Source organism: Drosophila willistoni (genome assembly GCF_018902025.1).
Source record: "Drosophila willistoni isolate 14030-0811.24 chromosome XR unlocalized genomic scaffold, UCI_dwil_1.1 Seg144, whole genome shotgun sequence".
Taxonomy (NCBI): Eukaryota; Metazoa; Arthropoda; class Insecta; order Diptera; family Drosophilidae; genus Drosophila; species Drosophila willistoni.
Window position 1 is genome coordinate 5,329,446 of NW_025814057.1, and position 23,853 is coordinate 5,353,298.

General features: G+C 37.7%; 1 protein-coding gene across 1 annotated transcript in view; it reads right to left on the reverse strand.

Annotated features, from left to right (window-relative positions):
- The window catches only part of LOC6639324 (triple functional domain protein), a 56,001-nt gene extending 34,805 nt beyond the window's left edge, over window positions 1-21,196 (reverse strand). The window contains exons 1-3 of the mRNA XM_023181762.2: window positions 21,058-21,196; window positions 12,372-13,301; window positions 11,959-12,312 (exon numbers count right to left, since the gene is read on the reverse strand). Coding sequence (XP_023037530.1) covers window positions 11,959-12,312; window positions 12,372-13,301; window positions 21,058-21,171 — 1,398 coding nt within the window. The 5' untranslated portion in view covers window positions 21,172-21,196. The remainder of the gene's footprint in view (window positions 1-11,958; window positions 12,313-12,371; window positions 13,302-21,057) is intronic.
- Window positions 21,197-23,853: the final 2,657 nt, after the last annotated feature.

Consider the following 23,853-nt stretch of genomic DNA (forward strand, 5'->3'; position numbering starts at 1 on the left):
TATTCAATGCGGGTGCAGTGCCAGGGTGCAGGTCGTTAGGCAGGCAGGGAAAACGCATTGGCAAGGCAAAGACGAAGGAGGACCGACTGACTGACTGACTGGGAGACCACCATCAGAGTCGGCCAACGAAAAACAAAAAAAATTACGCATGCAAAGGCGCACAAAGGAGTTGCACAAAAAAGGAAAACAAAACGCAATGAAAAGACACTGACAGACGGACACAAAGAGACAGAGAGAGGAGAGACACTCAGACAGACAGTCAGACACACTCATCGACACATACATTTCTGCACTTGGCTTGTTTTCTTAATAATTTATTAAACAAAAAAATAAAAATAAAATACAAAACGAAAAAAAAGCGAAGACAACTTGTTGGCCGTTGGCCGGCAACTTGTGTGGTGCGCGGTGGTGCTGTTGGTGCTTGTTGCCTGTTGGTTACACTTGGGGTACAAAGTTCGTCAACGCCCAACGCAAATTTTATGCTGTTGTTTTTCTATTTTCTGTATATCTACCCCCTCCCCCCACACCCAATTCCTCTTCTTCTTTTCCTTAAGGTCTAACAATAATTAATTTGTTAGCAGAAAGGGCCACACCTGGTCAAAAGTGCCGCTGGCTTTAAAAAATATTAATTATTTAACAGAAAAAGAAAAGAATTCATTACTTGGGATTTTATTTTTGTAATACATGGGAATCGTTTGCTTCGTTAACTCCGTTTTTTTTATTTTTAGTTTTAAATTCAATTTCAATTAATTAACAAAGCCAAAAACCAAATGACTTAATTTGAAATTTATTGAATATTTGCACATTTGCACCTTGTTTTCATAAATTGGATAACTTTGTAAACTGTGTTTTAGTTGTAGAGTTTGATTAGGAAATTTTCTTTAGTTAAAATCAAAACAAAATGATTTTTTAACCCTTGACCCTTAGTTAAATCGTTTGTAGTGATTTTGGGTTTGAATTAGAAACTAATAAATATTTGTTTAAACCTCTTGTGTTTGTTTAAGCCTTTACAAATGACCAAGTGATCGTCATATAAGATTTAAGGTAACTTGTTCCACATTATTCTATAATTCTATATAATTCTTTGAATAAGACAAAAATTTGGTCTGGGAAAATATTTTTATTAATATTGTTTTCGTTTTCCTAGATTACAACTTTTTATCGGACCACAACTAACTATTTACGGTTTTAGCATTATTTTGATCGAGTTTTTTTTACATAACGAATTACAATTATCTTAAATATATAACACAATCAAATGTAATTCCTTTCCGCTAAAGTTAAGTTTGCTAGTTAAGAAAAGAATATTTAAGTTCTCTCACATGATATTGGCAATTGGAATGTTCATTTTGTTGATGAGTTTTGAATTGGAGTTTTGGGTTTCTTTTGAAATTTCATTTAACAATTCCAAGGAAGTGTTAGGCAAAACTATTTCATAATGAAAATACCTAAAATTGTGATAAATATTTCTTCCCTATTTGTGCCGTGGCAGAAAAGACTTTGAACTTTTCGCATAAACAAAGCGGATTCACTTAATATTTATTGCAGTCAACGTCACATTTCCGCTTCATCTACCAGAACGGCCATCAAGAATAGAGGCAGATGAAGAAGAAGCAGGGAGAAGAAGAAGAGAACCATCGGGCACCATCAGTGCCGCCGATTCAGATCAGTTCAGGCCAAAACCGCATGCCACACCTACAAATTGTTTGTTTTGACTTGTGGCGGGCGGCAGTTGTCGGATGGGGGTTTGAGGGGGGACAATTGTGTCTGTGTGTGTGTGTACACTATGCTCCATATGTGTAAAGAATTGTATACATATTTTGCATGTGGATGCAACAAATGCTGCGAAAGTGAAGCCCATGGAGAGTGACAGAGTATGAGAGAAAGAGAGAGAGAGAGAGAGAGAGAGACAGAGAGTGAAAGAGTGAGAGAGTGGTGGCACATGGGAGATGGTGATCGGGACGGAGGCAGCGGGGTGAGGCATTGAGAGACCAAAATAGATCAGGTCTAGGCTGTCATGCTTGTTGCACGGTCGGAATGTGGCGGCTTGCGTTCTTGGAAGCTTCTCTTCTCCTCACCCCGCCTTGCCTCTCCCCCACAAAACACACACATAGCACTTCCTCCACCTTCGATTCCTTCTTTTTGCCGGCCCTTGATTGCAGATGCTTGTAGATGACGATGCCAAATTGTTGTTCTGTGCTTTTTCTTCATTTGGTGTTTTGTTTTTGCCTCCTTTTTTTTTTTTTTTTTTTTTTTGAATTTTGCGCAAAGCATCTTCAAAGCGAATCGTTTGGACGGGCGCAGGCAGCTAAAATGATTTCATTTTTGCAAAGCAGGAAGTTGCTGCTTACATTGGCCCGTCGATTGGGTGTTGAAATATTATAGGGCAAATGGAGCCAAACACTGAAAAAACCAACATCAACACCACAACCAGCAACAATAATAACAACAACAACAACAACAGCAACAACGACAACAGCAACAACATGCAACAAAGATTCAAGCAGAGAGCTGTCACATTTGGCTTTGGCGGTGGAGCTTAAGATAACAAAGCTCATTCGATTTTTGTGGCAACTTCAAAACAGACGAAATGCTGAGGCAGGCACAAAAATTGTTGCAAAGAAAAATAAAGTTGCTGCTGGTTGGGTACGTTTTGCTGGTTGCTTGCCTGGTTACATCAGTTCACGTAATCTCGTAATGAAACTGTAGAAGCCGATCATGACCATCACATCATGGTGATAGAGTAGAAGACGACGAAGCAGAAGAAGATGTAGCAGGATGCTCAATTACGACAAGTAGTGCTGCAATTCGCTTGGCCACGAGTAACAGCAAAAACCGGTACAACCAAGGCTAACTCTCTTCGCTAACTCGCACACAGAGACTCTCTAGAGGACCATTCGTTCGAGGTTCTGCCGCACTCCAATCAACCACTTTCAGTTCACAGCTGATCATGAACTTGAGGGGGGGCGACGGGGAGGACTAAAGAAAATATCAGCTGAAAACGAGTTTTTATGGCATAATAACAGAAATCTCTAAGAAACGGACAAACCGACAAAGTGAGTGCGACAGAAAGAGAGAGAGAGCACAGAAGGCAAGAGAAATAGAAAGAGAGAGAGAGAGAGAGAGAGAGAGAGAGACAGCAAGACATTTATCCAATCGATCCTCTAACAATAATGATGATCAAAGTGTTTCTGTTTCTAATTCTATACCGCTTAACATTAGATGAGAGGAGAAAAAGGAAGAGCAGGGTAATTGAAAAAGTTGTTACCCACATCAATTCCAAAAGCGGCCGTTAACTTGTTAATGCGTTGCAACTCTCTATAAGCCAAAAAACTTAAAAGAATCTTCAATAATCAGAAAAACGTCTATGATGAAAGGGTCGTCTTCCCTTTCTTTCTAATGGCCCCTCATGTCTCTCTCTCTCTCAATCTTCCTTCAATTTTCAATAAGGAAGTGCAATATTTGTAAAGCAAAAACGAGTAGCAGAAAAAAAAGGAAAAGAAAAAACAACTAAAGCAAAATGCATAACAAAAATTCTAAGAAAATTTTGGCTCCAAGTTGTAACCACGAAATAACATTTGGAAAAATGGGAATGGGCACTGGGCATGGGACATGAACATGGTTATAGGGTTGGAATGGAGGACACAATAACGACAACGAGGGCGAAAAAAGAAGAAGAAGAAGAAGGAGAAAAAAAAAAAAACATCAGCGACAATGCCAGGTAAATCGAAATAAACTTTATGCACGTAAAATTTTAATGAGCACAGCACGAAGTCAATTTCAATGCTAATCCGGCGGCCAAAAAAGACCCAGGACCGAACACACAGAGCGTCCGACTAAGACCAACTCAGTCTTAGAGAGTTTTTGACCAGGAGTCGGCAGCGGGAGTTATTTTTGTTTGTGTTTGGGGGGGACCACCGGGTTCGGGGCATAAACTGGAATTAGCGGCGGGGCGGATGAATGGCGATGGAGGGAGGAAGGCGGTTAGTCAGGGAGGAGAGGGGGCGGTACTCAGTATCTGCGATTGTTGCACATGTGCCCTAAAGCCACAAATCACGAAGGTGGCGCGATCTGACATCCTACTCACAACAGTTATCCTAAGGCAAGGTGTCGGTTGGTCGGTCGGCGTCCAAAAAGCACTGCACAACATACAAATTTATTTTATTAATTAACCTCAGCCAGTGTTGCTAAGTGCTGTTGCTATCAAAATTAGTGTTGTCTAAGCAATTAAAAGTGTAATTGAACTGTTTCAATTACTTCAATTTTCCGAAACATATTCTCAAACGTTTTAAGATTCAGTTGGTAGAGAATAAACCTTTTCTTCGACAGTCTATCGATATACTTCGTCTTGGTTGTGTGGTGTAATCAAAAGAGTTACGCTTGAACTTGACAAATGCACAAATAACGTGATGCCGAAACAAATCCTAGCCCAGAGTTCGTCCATCCGTCTGTCAGTTTGTCCGTTAGCTGGTAGGTACACGTAATTTATTATTGAACCATTTATTAGAGCGTGTCGTGGTCTGGGGTTTTCGTTTTTTTCTCTTTTTTTTTTTGATGGTCGTCGTCGTCGTCGTCGTGGTAAAGTCCACAATTCCACAAACAATTGTCGCAAGGGCTTGTCAGTCACTCAGTCATTCATGGGTCTGATGATGATAATGATCATCATCGTCATGATCATCATCATGATGGGAATTGACGGCTTCGTTTGTGGGTAAACTATTTGGTTTGCTGGAAGCGTTTTGCAGGCATTTGAAGCAGCCGTTTCCCACACTAAGGAATAGCAGCAACAGTGTCCACGTCCACATCCACATCCATATCCACGTCTGGGTTTGGGTCCGAACTTTGTCTTTGTCTACCTGTTGTGTTGGCATTGCAGGAAGCATTCACCTTCTCCACAAATACACACAGAATGGGAGAGTGGGAGATAGACAGAGAGAAAGAGAGAGAGAAAAAGATCCGGGAAGAGGTGGAATTGGGTGTGGGGCAAACTGAAAGCAAAGACAATGCTGATGATGACACAAAAACAAAAAAAGATACAAAAAAAAAAAAAACTAAACAAATAAAAACGCCAGACAACAACAGGCAGCCAGTCAGTCAGTCAGGAACATACAGAATGTATCTGCCAGGTTGCCATATGTTTATATGTGTTGTATCTGTCTGCCACTTGCCACTCCTCCTCCATTCCTTCGTATGGCCAGCCAAACTGCGACTCATCCCCCAGCTAGCCTGCGGCTTTTGTCTTGGCTTAATTACTAAGCAAGTCACACGCGCTTGAATTATTCAAGGCTATCTTCTGGATACCAAATGCCGCTGCGCTCCTACTTGTATCTATTGCGTTTTGCCACCACCAGAGTTAAGCATCCCATAAGTTGCAGTATCGCATTGCACCACACACACACACACACACATGCACACACAAACACATAATCAGAAAGTAAATCTAAACATCATCTATCTCAGACCTCTGTGATGCATGCGTCTAGCCAGTCAGCAACATGGAAACTTAATCTTAATAGAGTTGAGATAGAGATAGTAATGATTAGGGGAGTGGGAGGGGGAGGTAGGAGGTGGGGCATGCAATTTGAGGCGACAGCATTTACTTATGACTAAGTATTTTATAATGAAGTGGCAAATGTGTATCTATAATGCTGTTCCACAGTCGGATAATTGTTGGACATTATGGGGCAAATACTCTGAATACAATGAATGGCGGTTTTTTTTCTTTCTTTCGTTTTTTTTGCCTTCATTTTTATTTCATACATTCCCAAGTAAATGACAACAACAACAACAATAACAGCTAACACAATGCCAACAATTACCAAAAACAAAAGATTATAATCAATATTATTGAGATTCGATTGATTACTGAAAAAAATGAACTAATGGTCCGTAAAATATAATTCGTTGAATATGTTTAAATTTAACAGAGCTTGATTGAAATTCTTAAAAAGCAACTTATTTCTAGACAAAAAGAAAACTATTAAATTGCATATCAGTATAGGTTTAGGTAAATACAGTTTTAATTCAGAAATGCTGGGGAAATTAGTGCCGGGAAACACTATTTTCTTGGAGATCGAAATGCTATACTAAAATTTGTTAATTTTTATTACTCTACTTTATACAAAAACAATTTAAATTTGCTTTGAAATCTTATAAGTGATATTTTTTAAATACATAAGCAATTAAATTTTGCTCTAAAATCGTAATTATTAAATATTTAAAAAAAAAATCTTTTCGAATTCCTTTTTGAAAAGCATTTTACTAAAAGAATTAAGCAAGTAAATAATACAAGATCGAATGTTTTGAAAAAGTGGTTTGAAAACTAATTATATTCTAATTTTAATTTTTTTTGCTTATAATGCATTTTGTATGCCAAAATTGCAATGAATACTTATATGTATTTGCTTTAAAAGGATTATTCATTTTAAATAAATTTCTATGGAATGGAAAAACAGACATGGATTTAATGAAATACACAAAATTCCTTTTAACATTACGAAAGTTTCAGCCAGGTTTAAAAAGTTTATACTCTTTGAAATCAGAATCCCCTTCTTCCTTAACTTGATCAGATGACATTGTTATTCTTTACATTAGAGAATTGTGAAATTAAAGGTAAAAGAATGTAGAGAATTTTTACATGCAAAACGATATAAACGTTTGTTATCTCTATTATTTATTTGAAGTTGAAATTGAATCGGAAATGTTTATTGAAGTATTTAATCTTTTCATTATGCAAAAGATGTTTTCACTTGCATTGCCAAAACTAGTCACATATCATCGATATCCTTGACGATGACGACGACGACGACGACAACAACTTCCTTCAATTTGAAATACCAAACTGCAGAGCATAACTATGATCATGTAGATATATATATATGTATGTACGATTTGTGATTGCCATAACTTTATGCTTAATTCAAACAACACGTGTTCGCATGGCCAATGCAAACACACATACACATACACACATACATAGGAGAGTCCAGGGAGTAGAGTGAGTGCATTTTACAAGTTATTTTATGCAAGCCATAAATATGCACTTTACACTTTGCACATTTCTTTCTTTCTTTCTATGTATGTATGTATGTATGTATGTCTGAACAGAAACTCAGAAACACACTAGACCAGATGCTCTTAGTTAGACCAATACAAATACAAATACAAAAAAAAAAAAAAAAAAAATAAACACAAATACAAATATATAGTCACAGTTGAAGTTGGGTTGAGCTTAGCCAGGAGAAGGCCTCCGGAGCCGGAGCTGGAGCTGGAGCTAGAGCTGGAGCCTGCATACAAATTATGTACAAACATGTTTTCAGAAATGTTCAATTCATTATCGCTAACAAATGCCGATCATGTTGTGTGTTCAACAGACACACACCGCACACTCTACACACACACACACACACACACACACACACACACACACACACATCAGTTCAAAGCACTTTTCTGCAAATTATTGCCTACTTCAATTGCAAACAACCTATACATACATATCCCAATCTCTATATATATATATACACCTCTATTCCCATTCCGATTGATGGGCGTCTGGTCAGTCTTAACTCAGAAGCTGTTTCTCTCGTCTATCGTCTGTCTGTCTGTCTGTCTGTCTTTCTTTCTGCCTGTCTTTTCTCCTCTCTCTAATTGTAATTGCTGTTGGGTTAAGTGATATGCCATGTCCATGTGCTTGAATCACTATTTAGTTCTAATAAGTTTAACCAGACTGTACATAACCCCTTCTACTCCCCCCCCAACCATAGCCACCTTCATTCAAGCACTTAATACACAATTTCCGCTTACAATTTAAGGCACTCAACAAAAGCCCTAACACAAAATAATAATAATAAAACTAAAAAAAAAAAAACAACAACAACAGAGAGTGGAAAACCTGAGTACTTGTTACCCTTTTACCGGGGTTGCGTCTGCGCAGAAAGAATTAAATTACAAAACACAACAGAACCAGAACCAGACCGAACCCAAGCGAACAAAACACATACAGAACGTGCCCTCTTCATTCTTTCTGTTCGAAAAATATATATGTATATATAGAGGTACCTATGTATAAAGGAAAAAAACACAATTTAATGAAAAACAGCAGAAAAAAGAAGAAAGATTCTGTAAATTTGAGATTGCAGAGAAAGACTGGACACATACCCTTCTCTATGACAATCAAGTCGAAATACGTTTTGGAATTTCTGAATTAGCAGCAGAAACAAGTACAAAAATCATGAGAAATATTTTCAAGTTATTTCCGATTTCAATTCCACGTAAATCGGAGTCAATCTCTGCTCTCGCTTTCGTTTCCAAATAAATTAGTCCACTTGTTTCGTAAAGAAATCTTCTTCCTTTTTAAGTAATAACATTGTCAACATTTGATACATGATCTTCTTACTCTTGAGTTAGATAATTGTCCTAGAGCAAATTAAATTCAACTTCAACCTTTTCCAACTTTTGAGCATAATAAATATTTAAAATATCTTTTTTACTTTGGACATCTGTAGATCTCTTTATTTATATTAAAATTGAGTAAAGACTGCCAGAAATGTGTTTGTGGTCACATGGCTTATGTACTCAATAAACAAATAATAAATACATTTTTTAAAGCTTTCAAATGTTTTTGTTAATGCCACTAAGACACACTTTATATATGTGTTTAAGAATACATTTTCGGTACATCTGTTTGATGTAAAAATATTGATAAAATATTAATATGCCCCTTTAAAGGGTATGAAGAAATAAAAGGAACGGGAACAATCTCAACAAACTTTCATTGAGTTTTTTTTGTTTTTTTTTTTTTTGATTAAGTGCAGACAGCAACAGCCACAGCAGCAGCAACAAGAATCAGCGGCAGCAGCAACAGAAATTAAAAGGCAATTAACATGCAGCTGGCAGTTGCAAACTTGGCGCCCTCTGCTGTTGCAGGTCAGAGAATGACTATATATTCTATATATATAAGTATTGCCCACAGTTTACGACTTCAAATCAGCATCAAATGTGTGTAGTAATTTTGCTGATTGATTCAAATAAGTTGCAGAGTTTGTATAGTTGCTGATGTACATAGTTGCTGTTGCTATTGCTGTTGCTGTTGCTGTTGCTGCTGATGGGTTGTAAGTAGGTCATCTAGTGTACACTTTACAGCCTCCCACAGTCTCAATGCTTACAAATGTGCGCCACATGCTAGCCAGCAGCAGTGCGTATGGTTGAAAATTATTATAAATTATATTTTAGACACGGCTCACATTCGTTCTGTCTGGTCTGGTCTATCTGTCTGTCGGTCGGTCGGTCGTTCCGTCTTTCTGTCTCTCTCCCTCCGTCATGATAAGCTTAGAAAATATTGTCAAGAACATATGTCCGTATATAAGCTAAGTACTGTCGATTTTTCCATGGTTAAATATTTGTTGTTTCTCTTTCTTTTTTTTTTAATATTTTTTGTGGTTTTTGGTTTTTTTTTTGAAAGGGCAGCCCACACTTGTCGTGTCTTTTGTCATTGATTTAAAAACAAACAAACATAAAGCTCTCTATTTTTTATCTCCTTCTACATTTGCCTCGACTTTGGTTTAGTTGAGTGGAAATATTCTAACAAGTTGCGTGGGTTTTCCACGAAGGACGTCAGAGGCTTCCGTGGTCTGTCTTTCAAATGCAAATTTCATGAAAACAATTGATTTTTATTTTTACCTCTGAGGTCAGGGTCTTGCAATTCAATTCAATCGACAATTAATTATAATAATTATGTTTTGTTCATAATTGTTAATGAACTTTATCATCAATACCAAAAAGGAAAACAAAAAAAAAGAAAAGAAACATATTTAAAATCTTAATAAATAAATAATTCAATACATTAATAAAAAGCACAGAAATTACCTCGATCACACACAGTGAGAGAGATGAGAGACAATTTTTTTTTTAACAAGAAAACGTCGATAGATTTTTTTTTATGGCGGTAATTAAAGTGTTTAAGTTTAACAAGGCACTTTTTTTATGATTATTACAATTCTCTTTTATTCCGATAGAAATATGTTAGCCACAAACAATACCAAAAAAAAAAGACAACACAATAAAAAAAAAAATTATTTTTGCATGAAAAGATCACACAATATTAAGGCACTTTTTTATATTTTTGCTTTTTTCTTTACTTTTGTATAGAGAGGTTTTTTTTTGTTGTTGTAACACTTTTGAATGAGGCACACTCGTTTCTTGTTGTTGTTATTTTGATTGCAGTTGTTGTTGTACGTTCAGATATTTAATTTTTATTTCTTTTGTACCTTTTTATCAATTTATTATTATGTTTTAGATTTGATTTCATTTGGGTTAAACTTTGCACATTTCTTTATCGGCTTGCTTAATGGTCACAAAACTACGAATGCGAATCCAAAAAAAAATAACAATAATACAACTTTGCAGACGCTTTTCGCTGATGTTGCACGTTCTAGTTATATATTTGATTCGATCTCGTCTTTGTTGCCAAGTGTCCTCGTCGTTTTTGTCGTCGATTTTAGTTGCTTCCGCCTACAAGACTGCGCGCCGCGAGTTTAAATCTCTAACTGAACTGCCAGACAGACCTGTTTACATGCATGCAACACGCTTCATGCTATCGCTCTGTTAGTTTCGACCAATATTAACAGAGCCTGTTAACAGCAGCGGCTTGGGACAGCACGGGCTAACAGCATATTGCTTGCTCATAACAGTATAATGTGGCATAATTTTACGTTTTTAAAATCGCATTTGAAATTGAAATACATCCGGAATTTTTATCAATAATAAATCCGCTTTTTTGCCTACTACAGTACAATCCGGTTATAACGACTCCGTTTATAACGTCCGTCCGGTTATAGCGACTAAAGTTCGATGAGTGATTGGTTGGTCCCAATACAAACTTATATGAAAGGGCCTACGGTTAGTACGTCTTCCTTATATAACGACAAAAACTGTCGGTCCCTTAAGCGTCGTTATATTCGGAAGCTACTGTATTTGTAATTCACAACTTGTTTTAGCATTGATAATATATTGTGTGATCATTGCAATCCTGAAGTTCTTTAGCAAAGCGTACTGATTATAGAACCACCAAGTTCTTTGGAAAATACCTAAACAGACAATCTGCTTACCTTTTTGTGCAGCCTATAAAATGATCTCTTTCTTCAAGGACTTTACCAGAAACTGCAATGTCATTACAGACATATCTATCATTCAATTAGATATATAGAAAAATATACTGGATAATCTCAATAGCGTCATGTCCTGTCTGCATCTGTTTTGTATTTCACTTTGTTGCATTTTAGAAAGATTTTAAAGGATTTTAGAAAGATAAAGTTATGGACAATACATAACTAGACATCTTCAAAATATCAGGTATACATGTGTGGTATAAATTGGTATTATCAATTTAAAACTAACTACAAAAAACTGCCTTGTCTAGAATTTGAAATACCATGTAAATAATATTCAATATTTGAAGCTAAACGTTTTGAATTTTATAAGGTTATGAAATCTGTTTGAATACTTTTAAGTAATAAAATATAAATCTTTTCATTCTAAAATTTGGTAGCTAAAAGAAAAGCTTTGTATGACTCCACATTGTTTATGTTTTATGTATGTATGTTTATTCGTATGTAGATAAATTCTTATGTATTTTTCTCTTGCATTTCATTGTCGTTGAAATTGTTATGGAGTTGGGAAGAATGTGGGGTTCTTTGTGCCTTTGCTGCCGCCAGTCAGTAAGAATAATAGCCGGCAATTCTTTAAAATAACTTAGCCAAACTACTTACAATAAATACTTTATTGCGATTTCAACTCCTTAAATTGCTCAACCTAAGATTACTTTACATTGGAGTCGCCACTAAATGATACATATATCGTATCGTATCTCTATCTCTCTCCCTGTGCCTCTCTCTTGATACGGATTGCTGTATTCTATGCTGTATTCTGGTGGAGATGGAGATGAAAAATACCACTTACCTCGCCAATTTGATGAGTGGAGCGCAGTGTTGCGGCAATTTGTGCAAATTTGCATAGAAATCGCTGCTCGAAGCTAGGAAGGCTGCCCTCGAAACGGCATGCGAGCAGATCACGTGCCTGTTGGATTAATATCGCACGCGTGCGTGCCCAGTAGACGGGATAAATGTGCGACAGATGGCTGTCAATCAGTTGGGCCAGCATGGTGTCCACCTCAGAGGGTATCGAACAGTAACTCAAGCAAGTTGAGGGATTAGCTGTATGAGGTGTAGGACATGGAGTCGTAGTTGACTCAACCAAAGGCATTGCTGTTGCTGTTGTTGTTGTGGACTGTTTAAAGGCGCCCCATAAAAAGGGCTAAGAAAGTTAGTGGGATTTTGCAGGCGAACTTTAACTTAAAATTTAAGTTAACTTACTTTGGCGTTGGCGTTTGTGTTGGATTTGCAGTTGGAGTTGGTTTCATCCTCATCCGCAAGATGTGGCTCCAGCTCGACGACCGCCTGCAGTGTTGGCAATGGTGTTGCTTGTGTTGTTGCTGCCGTTGCTGATGGTGTTGTTGCTGGTGTTGATGCTGGACTTAGACCAAAGTCAATGGGCAAGAAGTCGGTATAGGCATCATCTCCGCTACCAGACTCTTCCTCTTCTCCATCCACTACAATGGCATATCCACCATCCTCGTCGTCATCGTCTTCCTTCTCTTTTGTGGTCGTCGTCGACGTCGTCGTCGTCGTCGTGGGTGCTGTCCTGTTCACTGCCTCATTCTTGATCAATGTTATTGTCGTTGTAGTGGTTGTCGTTGTTGTTGTTGTTGCAGTAGTTGCTGTTGTTTTTGGCTGTTGCTGACCCGTTAAGCGTTGCTTGCATTTCTTTAGATAGTTGCGCACTCGCGACTTGCTGCGGTTCAAAGTTGTTGTTGCTGTTCCTGTTGCAGTTGCTGTTGTTGTTGCCGGGTATTGACAGCACACATAATTAGCATTTGCAGACAACTCCTCCCTCTCATCCTCATCTTCCAGTTGTTGCTGCCGACCCGCCTCTTCCAAGTTATCCTCATACTCTTCATCCTCCTCATCATTGCGAGCTAGGGGCGCAGGCTTTTTGGCCTTTTCCATGTCCCTGTCCATGTTGTCGTTGGCCAGTGCTGCCGGCGCTAGTTTTGGCTCCACCTTGGCCCCGTCTTCGTCCCTGTGCTGGTGCTGATGTCCATGAACATCGACATCAACATCGACATCGATTTGCGTGTCATTCAGCACCAAGATCTCGCTTAAATGGCCAACCTCCGCTAATTCCGAGCTTTCAATGGTCTGGCCTGCTGCTGCTCCTGTCTCAATGTTCGTGTTTGTGTCCGCCTGGAAAAAGAAATGCAAGACAGTAGACACGTGTGAAGTTCAACTTTGTGTAAGGGCTTGGTTGTAGGCGTAACAAACGCCTCCCAAACCCACTTCTCCTCTCCCTACCCCACCATTTCAAATGGGCCAAAGTTCTTTAACTTTAATTCCGCACAAGGCAGCAAATGCGATGCATAAAAAATTTATTCGTTGCCCAGGGTTACGGGCAGTACATTGAAAAAAAAAAAACTAAATTCGAATCAAAAGCCTCAAATTCATTTCCAAGCAGTTAAATTTTTTAATCTCCCACCTCCATGCTTCTAAAAAAAAAGAATACTGTTAGTCATCCGACTAAGACTACAATTTTTTAGCTTAGAAAATTTATTTATTTGCAATGCGGTTTTCTTCAGTTTAGTTATTTTAAAAATATGTCTATGGTCGTTATGATTTAGTTTACAGTTATTTATTTTTTTATATGACTTAAGTTCAGTGTGCGCAGAAAGAGAGAGAGAGAGAGAGAGAGAGAGTGAGTGGGACAGAGGAAGAGGGATAGAGAGACCAGGGCAGGCAGGGTTGGGGTTACCCCTTGTTGTTGCATGTTAAAAGTTAAACAAAAATCAATTGGGGACACAGCATTGATCCAAAAGACAACGGAAACTAAGGCAAGAGGACCAAAGAGACATGGTGTGGATGGGTAAAATGGGTTGAGGGGGGAGGGAGGGGGTAACATTGCTGCATTGTATGGCATGACAATCAAATGAAACGTCAAACGTTAGTTTTGTTCGTTCATTCGTTTAGTTTTGTTGTTGCCTTTTGCTGGTTGATGTTGCCTCGGTTGTCGTTGTCATAGGTCAAGTGTAGCACAGTAGAATTCACTTTCTTTTACACACACACATACACACACACACACACACACTAAAACAAAATGCAGAAAGAAAAATAAATAAAATTTGAGCTCCGCACAAATTTTCAGTGAAAGTGGATGGTGGACGCCTCCTTTTTGGCGGCCTAAACAAAACATTTGACCATATTACACATAAGAAATACCAAGACTCACATACACACACACACACACACACACACACACACAAACACATGCTTCTATACAATGCCCATAGAGCATGTTACCGAAAATACAATGTGACATTTTGGCATTGCGATTTTCTGTATTTCCCTCTCATTTGATTTTCCATACCATTCCAATAGTTATTTCGGTTTTCTTTTTAGTCATTTTCCTTACGTTTCGTCGTCTTCTTCTTCTCTACATCCACACCCACAATAACAGAAAAAAAATTCCGCCAAAGACAACGACAACGAACGCCGACGACGACGACAATGAAATGCGACTAACCCGGCTTGTATTGTATATCATACTAAACAAAAAAAAAAAAAAAACAAAGAAAATGTGGCTAGAGTTAGCTCTGCAAGTCCTTTAGTCCTTTTAGCCAGATCTAATTCACTAAGTGACGATGCAAGCAATTGGCCGCCAGATGTCGCCATAGGGCATATGCGCATGCGCAAAATTCAAAATAAATTTCCACAATTTGTTCAAAGCTGAAGGCACTTTGAAGTGCGGCCGACTCGATGTCCAATAAATACCAATAAATATATCATCAATATATTTTTTTTTTGTCTTTTTTTCTGTGCCACATTCCCGCAAGATTTGGGTGCTGCCGTCCAGTAGTGGCCAGAGGAGGTAAATGCAATTTACTGTCATGCCAACTCTCATATGACCAAGTGCCGGACACTGCTCATCAATTAATTGCCCTGGTCTGGGATGCTGATGCTTCGGATGGGGGGATTCTGGGGTTGGGGGTATCTGGTTTTGGGTCTGGCCCGCCTGCGGGCGTCATGCGTAGCACATTTCATCTACATACACGTAAATGTACATATGTATGTATATAGCCGGCTGTGTCTTGGGCAGTGGGTCGAGTCAAGTTAACCCGCTGTTCAAATTATGGCCGCGCGTCAAAAGGAAATCGAAAATGTTGCACTAGTTGGTGCTTGCTGCTTGAACAAGCCATTAAAGGAAGGTCGCTTCACTGCACCGACAACAGAGCACAGCATAGCAACCTTGGGGCTATCAAACCGAACCATTCCGAACCATTGGACCACTGACCACCATTGCCATAGGCATTGGCCAAGCTTTGGCTGGCTAGCTCTCTTCTCACGCGTCTACAGTTTCAACTAACGCCATCGTGACCCAAATTGAAATCACTTCAGACCTCAGAGTCGCTTTTTGTTTTTGGCTAGAGATAGTAAATCAAAGAGAAGGCGACCAAAAGAAGGAAAGAAAAAGCTAAAACAAGATTGGAAATTAATTTTTATGCATCTCTTGTCACATTTGTGTTAATCAAAACATTATGACTGCGTTTTCTTTTATTAATTGAACAACCTCAGCAGCAGCAGCAGCACCAGCACCAGCAGCGGCAGCGCCAAACACCTGTGCCTCATGCCACACTACTGCCCACAAAATATAAAAATAGAGATTGAGAGAGGAAGAGGTAGAGGGACCGAAAAAAAAAAAACCAAATTAAATTTATTGCGTGTGATTTTGATAGGGGAAAAAGATATACCAGAAAATATATTGCGTCAGTAACTAATTTGTTAGCCAAGTTGTCTGCTTGCCTGCCTGCCAGCCTGCCTGGCCTAGACATTTACAACGGGGCGCCGTTTTCGGTCATTTCGGCAATTTCGGGGACATTGAAAAACGCTTCAAGCAGCAGCAGCAGCAGCAGGGCTAGTCCGTCTCTTGTGTAGGTGGTGCAAATTGCAATTGCGCCCTCCACTATAAAAGTCACTTGCCACTTTACTTGACTATGTGTAGGTGGTGGACAGATGGGACAGATGGGACAGATGGATGGATGGTTGGATGGATGGATCGTCGTTGGTTGCTCCCAAATTAAGTGACAGCATGAAAAGAAAATTGAAAAACTGAAAAATACATAAACTTGACGCTACCAAAATGCGGGAATGCGTGTCGTTAATGGACTTGAGTCTAACCTCTGGACCATGGCCATCGAAAGAGAAATGGACACAACAAAGTCAACGAAAGAAAGAAAAAAAAGAAAAAGACAAGACAGGGACAACAAGGAGAAGGCCAGAAGGCCGCAAGTGAAATTCATTTATAGTCGTCATTAAATTGCATTGGATAAACGAAAAAAACACAACAACCAAATGGCATCTGAACATAGTTTTTACTTTTCCATAAACAATAAAAAAAAATTAATAAATAAATCCTAAATTCCAAACAAATTGGCGCCACCAGGTCTATGTGGGGAGCTCTAAGTGGAAGTCTACGGGTTTAATCTAGACTTGGATTTAGAATTGGCTTCTCTCACCATTATGGAATGCCTTAATCCTATGTTTATCTTGAAATTGGCATTGATTTGTTAAAGAAAATTACTTTTTCTATTGAATTTATCATATACTTATTGATACAAAAGGTTTGATATCAGAAAAAAATATCAAAGAAGCTAACTTCGGCTGTTCCGAAGTTTATATACCCTTGCAGTCCTTGGCCATAATATTTTTACATGTCCCAAACTCTTTTTCTCTATCATCAATTCATCAATGTACAGACAAAACCTTCCAAATATCATTTTCATTTCTTTTTATCCGATCTGATTGAAATTTCGGGATCTGATGTTTTATATCCAAAACTATCTTTTTTATCAAAGTGTCTCTTCTATAGCTATATGATATAGTGGTCCGATCCTGACAATTTTCATACTTTATCTGCTCTGGGCTATATATATCTCAAATATCAAGTTTCATCCCGATAGCTCTTAAGATGGCGGCGTGAAATTGATTTGCACAGACGGACTTACGGACGAAGGGACGGACGGACAGACGGACATGGCTATATCGACTCAGCTTCTCATGCTGATCAAGAATATATATACTTTATGGGGTCGGAAACGTCTCCTTCTATGCGTTACAAACATCTGACCAATTTTATAAAACCCTCTGCAAGGGTATAAAAACTGTTTAAAACTAAAGGCGTATATAGAACAAAAATTTAATTTAATTTACCAAATTAGGGTACCAAATTTGTATAAATTTCATATTTCTGGAAAATTAGAAAATTAATCAACTCTTTTCTATGTAGTTTTTGTTTTTAATTGATGCAGGGACATCACATAAAGAGTAGATTGTGTAAATGGAAATTTGAAGACAGTTTTTAAGTACAGGAAATAAGGTAATTGAAACCTCAAATTATCATATGTAGAAATTTCAATTAAATTTCCATTATCTAGTTAATTATTTGTCCAAACGATTCAGATGAAAATTTGTTTGGGGAACATTATTATTACATGTAAAAGTGAAACTATTCATTTGAAATTTTGTAATGTTTTCAGTTTATGGGGCCATCAACCACACCACTTTCTGAATCTTATTGAATTTTCGCATTCAAATTGAAGGCGATCATAAAAAAGTCGACGGGATTAGACGATAAATGTATGGATTTTCAAATGGCTTCAATTTTAAGGTGTTAGATGCCAAAAGTTTTAAGTTAATAGTCGATGGGATGGCACGACTAAGTTAACATCGTCATGTGTAGCATAAGGCACACATTTTGTATGTGATTTAAATTTCTATTAACTCTCTTCCATACACCACATCACATCACTCTGTCTCTGTGTAATGTGGTTTTTCATTCACTATAAAAATTTGGCATGCAAAAATTTTGATGTATCCCCAAATCAAAGTCAAAGGCAATGTAAACGAAGATGAAGAAATGATGATGTTAATAGAAGAGAGAGAGAGAGAGAGAGAGAGAAGATGGGAGGAAAGGATGGTCGGTCCGTCGTCATTATCATCATCATCATTATGATCGTCAAATGAAATTCCCACGTCGTGCGTGTGCGCGCGGGAAAATATTAAACAGATTTTCCCCCTTCTCTGGAAAAATCGCATGGGAGCAGAGCGCTTCAACTGCATTTAACAGCTACGAATTCGAATTGAAAGCCGTTCGTCGTCGCGGCTTTTGTATGTACATGTTGCATGTCTTGGCGTTTTTGCATGATTTCTAGTTAAAATGCAAAATTTAGTTACGATAAATAAATATGCATCATGAGGAGGGGGAAGTGAGGCAACGGAGAGAGGATTGAGTTGGTTGGTTCGTTTGCTTGCTTGCCTTGCCTTGCCAATGAACAATGTGAAGAAAAATAAATAAAAACAGCAACCGAAAAATTGACGAGCGGATGCACAAGGCAGTGTCGAACAGCCACCGTCACCGCCACCGCCACCGATCGCCAACCACCTTAACCACCCAACCGCTAAAACATCCAACAAGTAACGCAATTAGCCTGACTGCAACAAAATTTTATTTGCTTTTTTGGTTTATTGGCCATTTGTGGCCATACTCCAGCTACTACTCCTGTTGCTGCTGTTGCTGTTGCTGCTGCTGTTCCTCTTGTCTTGCCCCGTTTGCAACAAATGAGCCACTGATAAATATTATTAGCGCATTGCAGTCGCGACTATCAAGAGAGCGTTCGGTTCACTGGCTGCCACATTTGCGCCATAATCGCAATTTATTTAAATGCTAGAGCCAAGACTCGATTTGGACTCGATGCCGGCCGGCTGGCTGGCTGGCTGGCTACTGCCTGGCTGACTGGCTGGCTGCCACTCTACAATTAATATCGACATTTTAACACTTTACATTGAATTATTGCATCTCTTACTTTTTCCGATTGTTATTATCAATGGAGCAAAGCTCGGCCAGGAGCAACAGCAGTACATTTAGCTAGTTGGTGGTCCCGGAGCTCAGGTTCAGACACTCAGACACTGCAACTGGCACTGGCACTGGCACTGGCACTTGCTTTTTGCCAACAGGTAGGAAAGATACAAACATACACAATCTCAAATAGACAAAACTGAAAACGTTTGGTCAACCAAATCATATCATATCAATTGCGAACAACTTTTCAACTTTCCACCAAATCTTTGGCGATTTCCTTTTTCCACCAGCTTTTTTTTTTGGGATGGGGGAACTCTTGTGCCGCATTATCGCATTTAGTTAATGGGCGGGAAATGTGCTGTCAACACAGTTGAATGTCAACAACAAAAAATGGTTAGCAAAAGCAGGCAGCCAACACAGGACATTGTACATACATAATCCCAATCCCCTCTCTCCCTCTCTCGTCCATGCCCCAAACACGAAACAACTTCATGGGAACATTGATTGATGGCAGCAGATAAAATGACACCAAGAAAATATCGTTTAAATATGAAAACATCGAGTTCATATGTATGTAATACATGTATGTATGTATGGGTGGCAGGGCCAAATAAGTCAGTGACTTATTCATTTCAAAGGGTTCTGATATATAAGTTGATTCTTGCTTGTTATAAAGAAAATGGTAAATAGATCTTTTTGGCACCTACAAATAATAGGAAAGTTCAAATTGATATTTGTTAGCCAGTCAAGAAAGACATGATTACTGTTTTTTAAGAAAGACAAATGTCAAAGATTAGAATGGATGAAAAGAATATTATAGTCAAAGACCAAAAGATCAGAATTACATTTAATGATTAGAAGTCGAAATTGAATTATGCTTCCAATGATCAGAGTAAGATATATGATTTTTTCTAACGTCTTTTAACGATGGTTATACAAAATCGATGCCTTCCATCGTTAAGAGTCAAAAAAAAGGTGATTTAGTGGTTGTAAAGTAATAGAAATAAAGCTCTTTATTAGCAGTTAAATATTTAACTTTTATAACACATTAAACTAAATACAATGGGACGAAACTAAGTCTTTAAACATATTGTATAATATGAATTATGTTTTTCTATTTTTCAAAACTCAAAGATTCAAATAAAAGTAAATAGTTAAGATTAAGATTTGTCGAAATATGCCAAAAAGAGGCTATACACTCTGATGAAGTCTTATGATTTATGTAAGAAAATGCATTGAGAAACGGCTACAAAATTTTTAATGTTTTTCAAACTCAATGGTTTATCAAATATTTCAATTGGAAATGCTTTGTGCAAGTAAATGATATTTAAACAGGTGCCAAAAAGCACTTAAGTTTTGTAGAAGAAACTATAAGGAGTTTACGATTTTGTTTATGAATATGGCCATTGGCCATTGATTCTTGAATGCAGGAAGAGAAGCTTTTAACTCTTTTAACTCATTAAGTAAGATCCATAAAATGCAACTATGTAATAAGAAGACTGGTTTAGACCACCTAAGTTGATATCTTCATTACTCACTAATTTGGCTTGAAATGTCTAATATTTTTACGATTTAATTATTCATTAGAACTGTTGGTGGGAAATTTTAGTTGAACTTTTCCTTACACTACTGGGCTAAAATGTTGTAGAGATAGACTGTCTTATTGTTGCCCCTTCTTTAATATTCAAGGTTTTATATTGTTATTATGAAAGGTTTTTCCAAAAAAGTTTTCATCGCTGACTGCAACTTTCACGCCCTCAAAAATGCAATAATCCCCCATTGGTTGCTGTTCATTTATTGACTTGCAAATCAGTATTGGTCTTAAATATGATCTCACGGCTCCAAGGGTTTTATTTATTTTTGTTTTTTTGTGGGTTTCTTACATTTGCAGTTTGCAGTATTCAAACTACAATTACTTTGCCAATGGCCATAACCGAAATAAATGGCTCAATTTAAATCAATAAAAGGGCGCGCGCAGCAGTAAGGACTAACAAGTAGTAGTACATACATACGAATACAAAGAGATGTATGTGTATGTGTAAGTAAAACTCTATGGATATGGATTGACCCCCATTTCCAGAGAGACAGACCTACCGTCTGAATGGCTGCATACGAATGCCAGATCAATGTCGGCCTTAAAGGCGGCTGCGTATTGTAACGGAGGCGAGCATATTGCTTTATGAATATTTTCCAAATTACATAAGCCATCTTAAAGGTTGTTGTTGTTGTAGCTGTTGGATCGTTGGTTGGTTTTTGGTTGTTTTTGAGTTTTGCAGTTCCTCGACGAGTCATAAAGATCAATGCGGGCAGCAAACAGATATCCACATGCAAATTATATGCGTGCCAGGAAACCGTCGGCGATACGGACACAGCAAACTTTGTTTTTTTTTTTTTCTGCGGATTCGTTCGTATTCGATATTTGGGTACTGAGTTTTTGTTAGTTCACTTCACTTCACAGCGTTTCGAACTGAGGGGCTTAATGCGTAGTTTGTGTTGCGTTTATTGTTTTCATAAATAAAAGAAATACAAAACAAAAAAAAACCAAAAAAAAAACCGAAAAAAGATGGAAAAATCTTGAAGGCACAAAAAAAAAAAAGAGTCAGAGCCTGGCCACTCCGAAAATTTGTCGGTTTACATTATTGTTATTATTATTATTATTATTATTCCTTATTATTATAAGGCAATGCTCAGATTCACTTTACAGAAACAGACAGATTCACTTCATTTTTCACAATAACAAACAACACAAAAAAAAATATATATATGGAAAGAAAAGCAAAGGCAATGGCAAAATGCAGGCAGGCCTTTTGTATGTCCGTCCAGGGCATATACAAAAGGAAGGCAGTGTGGCAGCCCCCTTTTCGGCGCCTGCCGCCCCCTTTTACTATCCTACTTCTTCCACTTCGCCTTTTGTCAGGCTTAATGATTTTTGTGTATTATTTTAATATTTATTTACATTTGAGCATTTTGCATAACGCGCGGGTCACGACGGAAATCGTCGGCTAGCAATTTATCAATACATAGTTTTTTTCATTTTTTGTTTTTGTTTGTAGCCTAGGGTAAGGTAAGGTTCAGACCTGGCTAAGAAACACACAGAGAAAGACAGGACTGGGGTTAGGAGCCAGGGAACAAAAATCCAAATGAAAAACGCGCCAAAAAATCAAAACGCGCACAATATTTTTTTTAGTTTTTTTTTTCCTTTTTTTTTTTTGCGGGGGGCGTACGCGAATCGAGCGACGAGATCAATAGGAACGGTACCAAAAGGCTTGAGTTTTGGGTTTGGGCTTTGGGATTTTTGATGTTTTTTTTTTTATTTTTTGGTTTTGGCGATTTTTTTGGTCTGTCCGAGAGGGGTAAAACAAGTTCAAAGCGTTTGCGGCGGCCGCTTTGCCTCAACTAAATTGAAATGAGTTGGGCGCCAAATGGAAAAGCCCCTCAAACACACATACACACAGCAAGCCAGAAAGAGATAGACATAAATTGAGGGTGTAACCTCCATACAGATATATAGTATATAGTATCTATATAGCAACACATTCGCCCATTGCCAGGCTTCAATGATTTTCCATGCGTGCGAACAAAACAAACAAACCAAACAAACGTTTTGAATGAATCGAACCGAACGGAACGAAACGAAACGCCACATGGAATGAAATAAAAAAAAAGTCTATGGATCTTTTAGTTTTTGTGGCTGACTGACTAACTAAGAGGAATATAAGGTAGTTACACCAAGTGAAAAAAAAACATCATCAATGGCAAACAATAAACACACAACACACCCACAAAATGCCACAGTAACTGGGGACACTAGTCCAAGGGAGGCTTAAGAAGGGGGGCGGAGATCATAAAGAGGGTGGCTTACAATACAAATATACTCTATTCCAATGATGGGTACACGGACAGTCCCAAAATCCAATGTCTTAACACAAAAATTAAGTTTGAAATACGAAAAGAAGTGTGCTTAGAATTGAAATGATATCCGAAAATTATGTCTAGAAGATAGATACGATAGATAGATTTTCCTATCATCAAGATTATATATAGTGGGAGAATATCGAATTTAAAAATTTCTATCATTGTTAGGTAACTATATATTACCTATTACATATTGGTAAGTGAAATGTACATTTCTATATTTAAATGTATTGAATTTAGGAATCAAAAGTTTTTAAATTATTGATTTAATGGGTTCTTTTTTCATTTCTCTTGAAAATATCTTCAAAAGTCCCTTGGAAATATCTAAATAGCTTTAGAAATATTGTAATTCATTAGGAATATTAATATAAAATACAAATTAAGCTAGCAGAACAGAACGAAACTTTAAAGTAAGTTAATGTAATGTTCTTTTGAATCTAAGCCAATCTCCAGAGATCTTACTAGTTACAAGTTTGAGCATTATTTTCGCTGCTAGATTACTGTCAAAATTACTTTTTTCGAATACCCATTCTGATAATTTATAGAGTGTGCTTAGTTTTCGGTGATAATTGGTTAAACAAATTTCGCATTTGATTTCTTCCACCTCGATGTGTGTCTTTGGGGTTTGTTTTAATACTAGTATGTATATGCAATCCAATTGTTTACATTCATTCTATTCGTCAATCCGCCCTTGTCGACATTGTTGAATCTCATAAAGACATCTGGCTGACTATCCTCTGCCCCTCTGCCTTGAACTTGTCCAGTTGTTATATGTATGTATATATAAGTAGATAGGTAGTCGAGTGACTAATGCTCCGATACTTTGACTTTGTTGTAGACATCTAAAGAAATTGAAGTCGGTCGTCTTTAACAGGAGGAGTCAAGTCATTAATTGCTATGCGATTCCTAGAATCATGAATGATTGTGTTTACTTTTCTTCAGTTTTAAATGATGGGAATAAACATTTGCTTGATC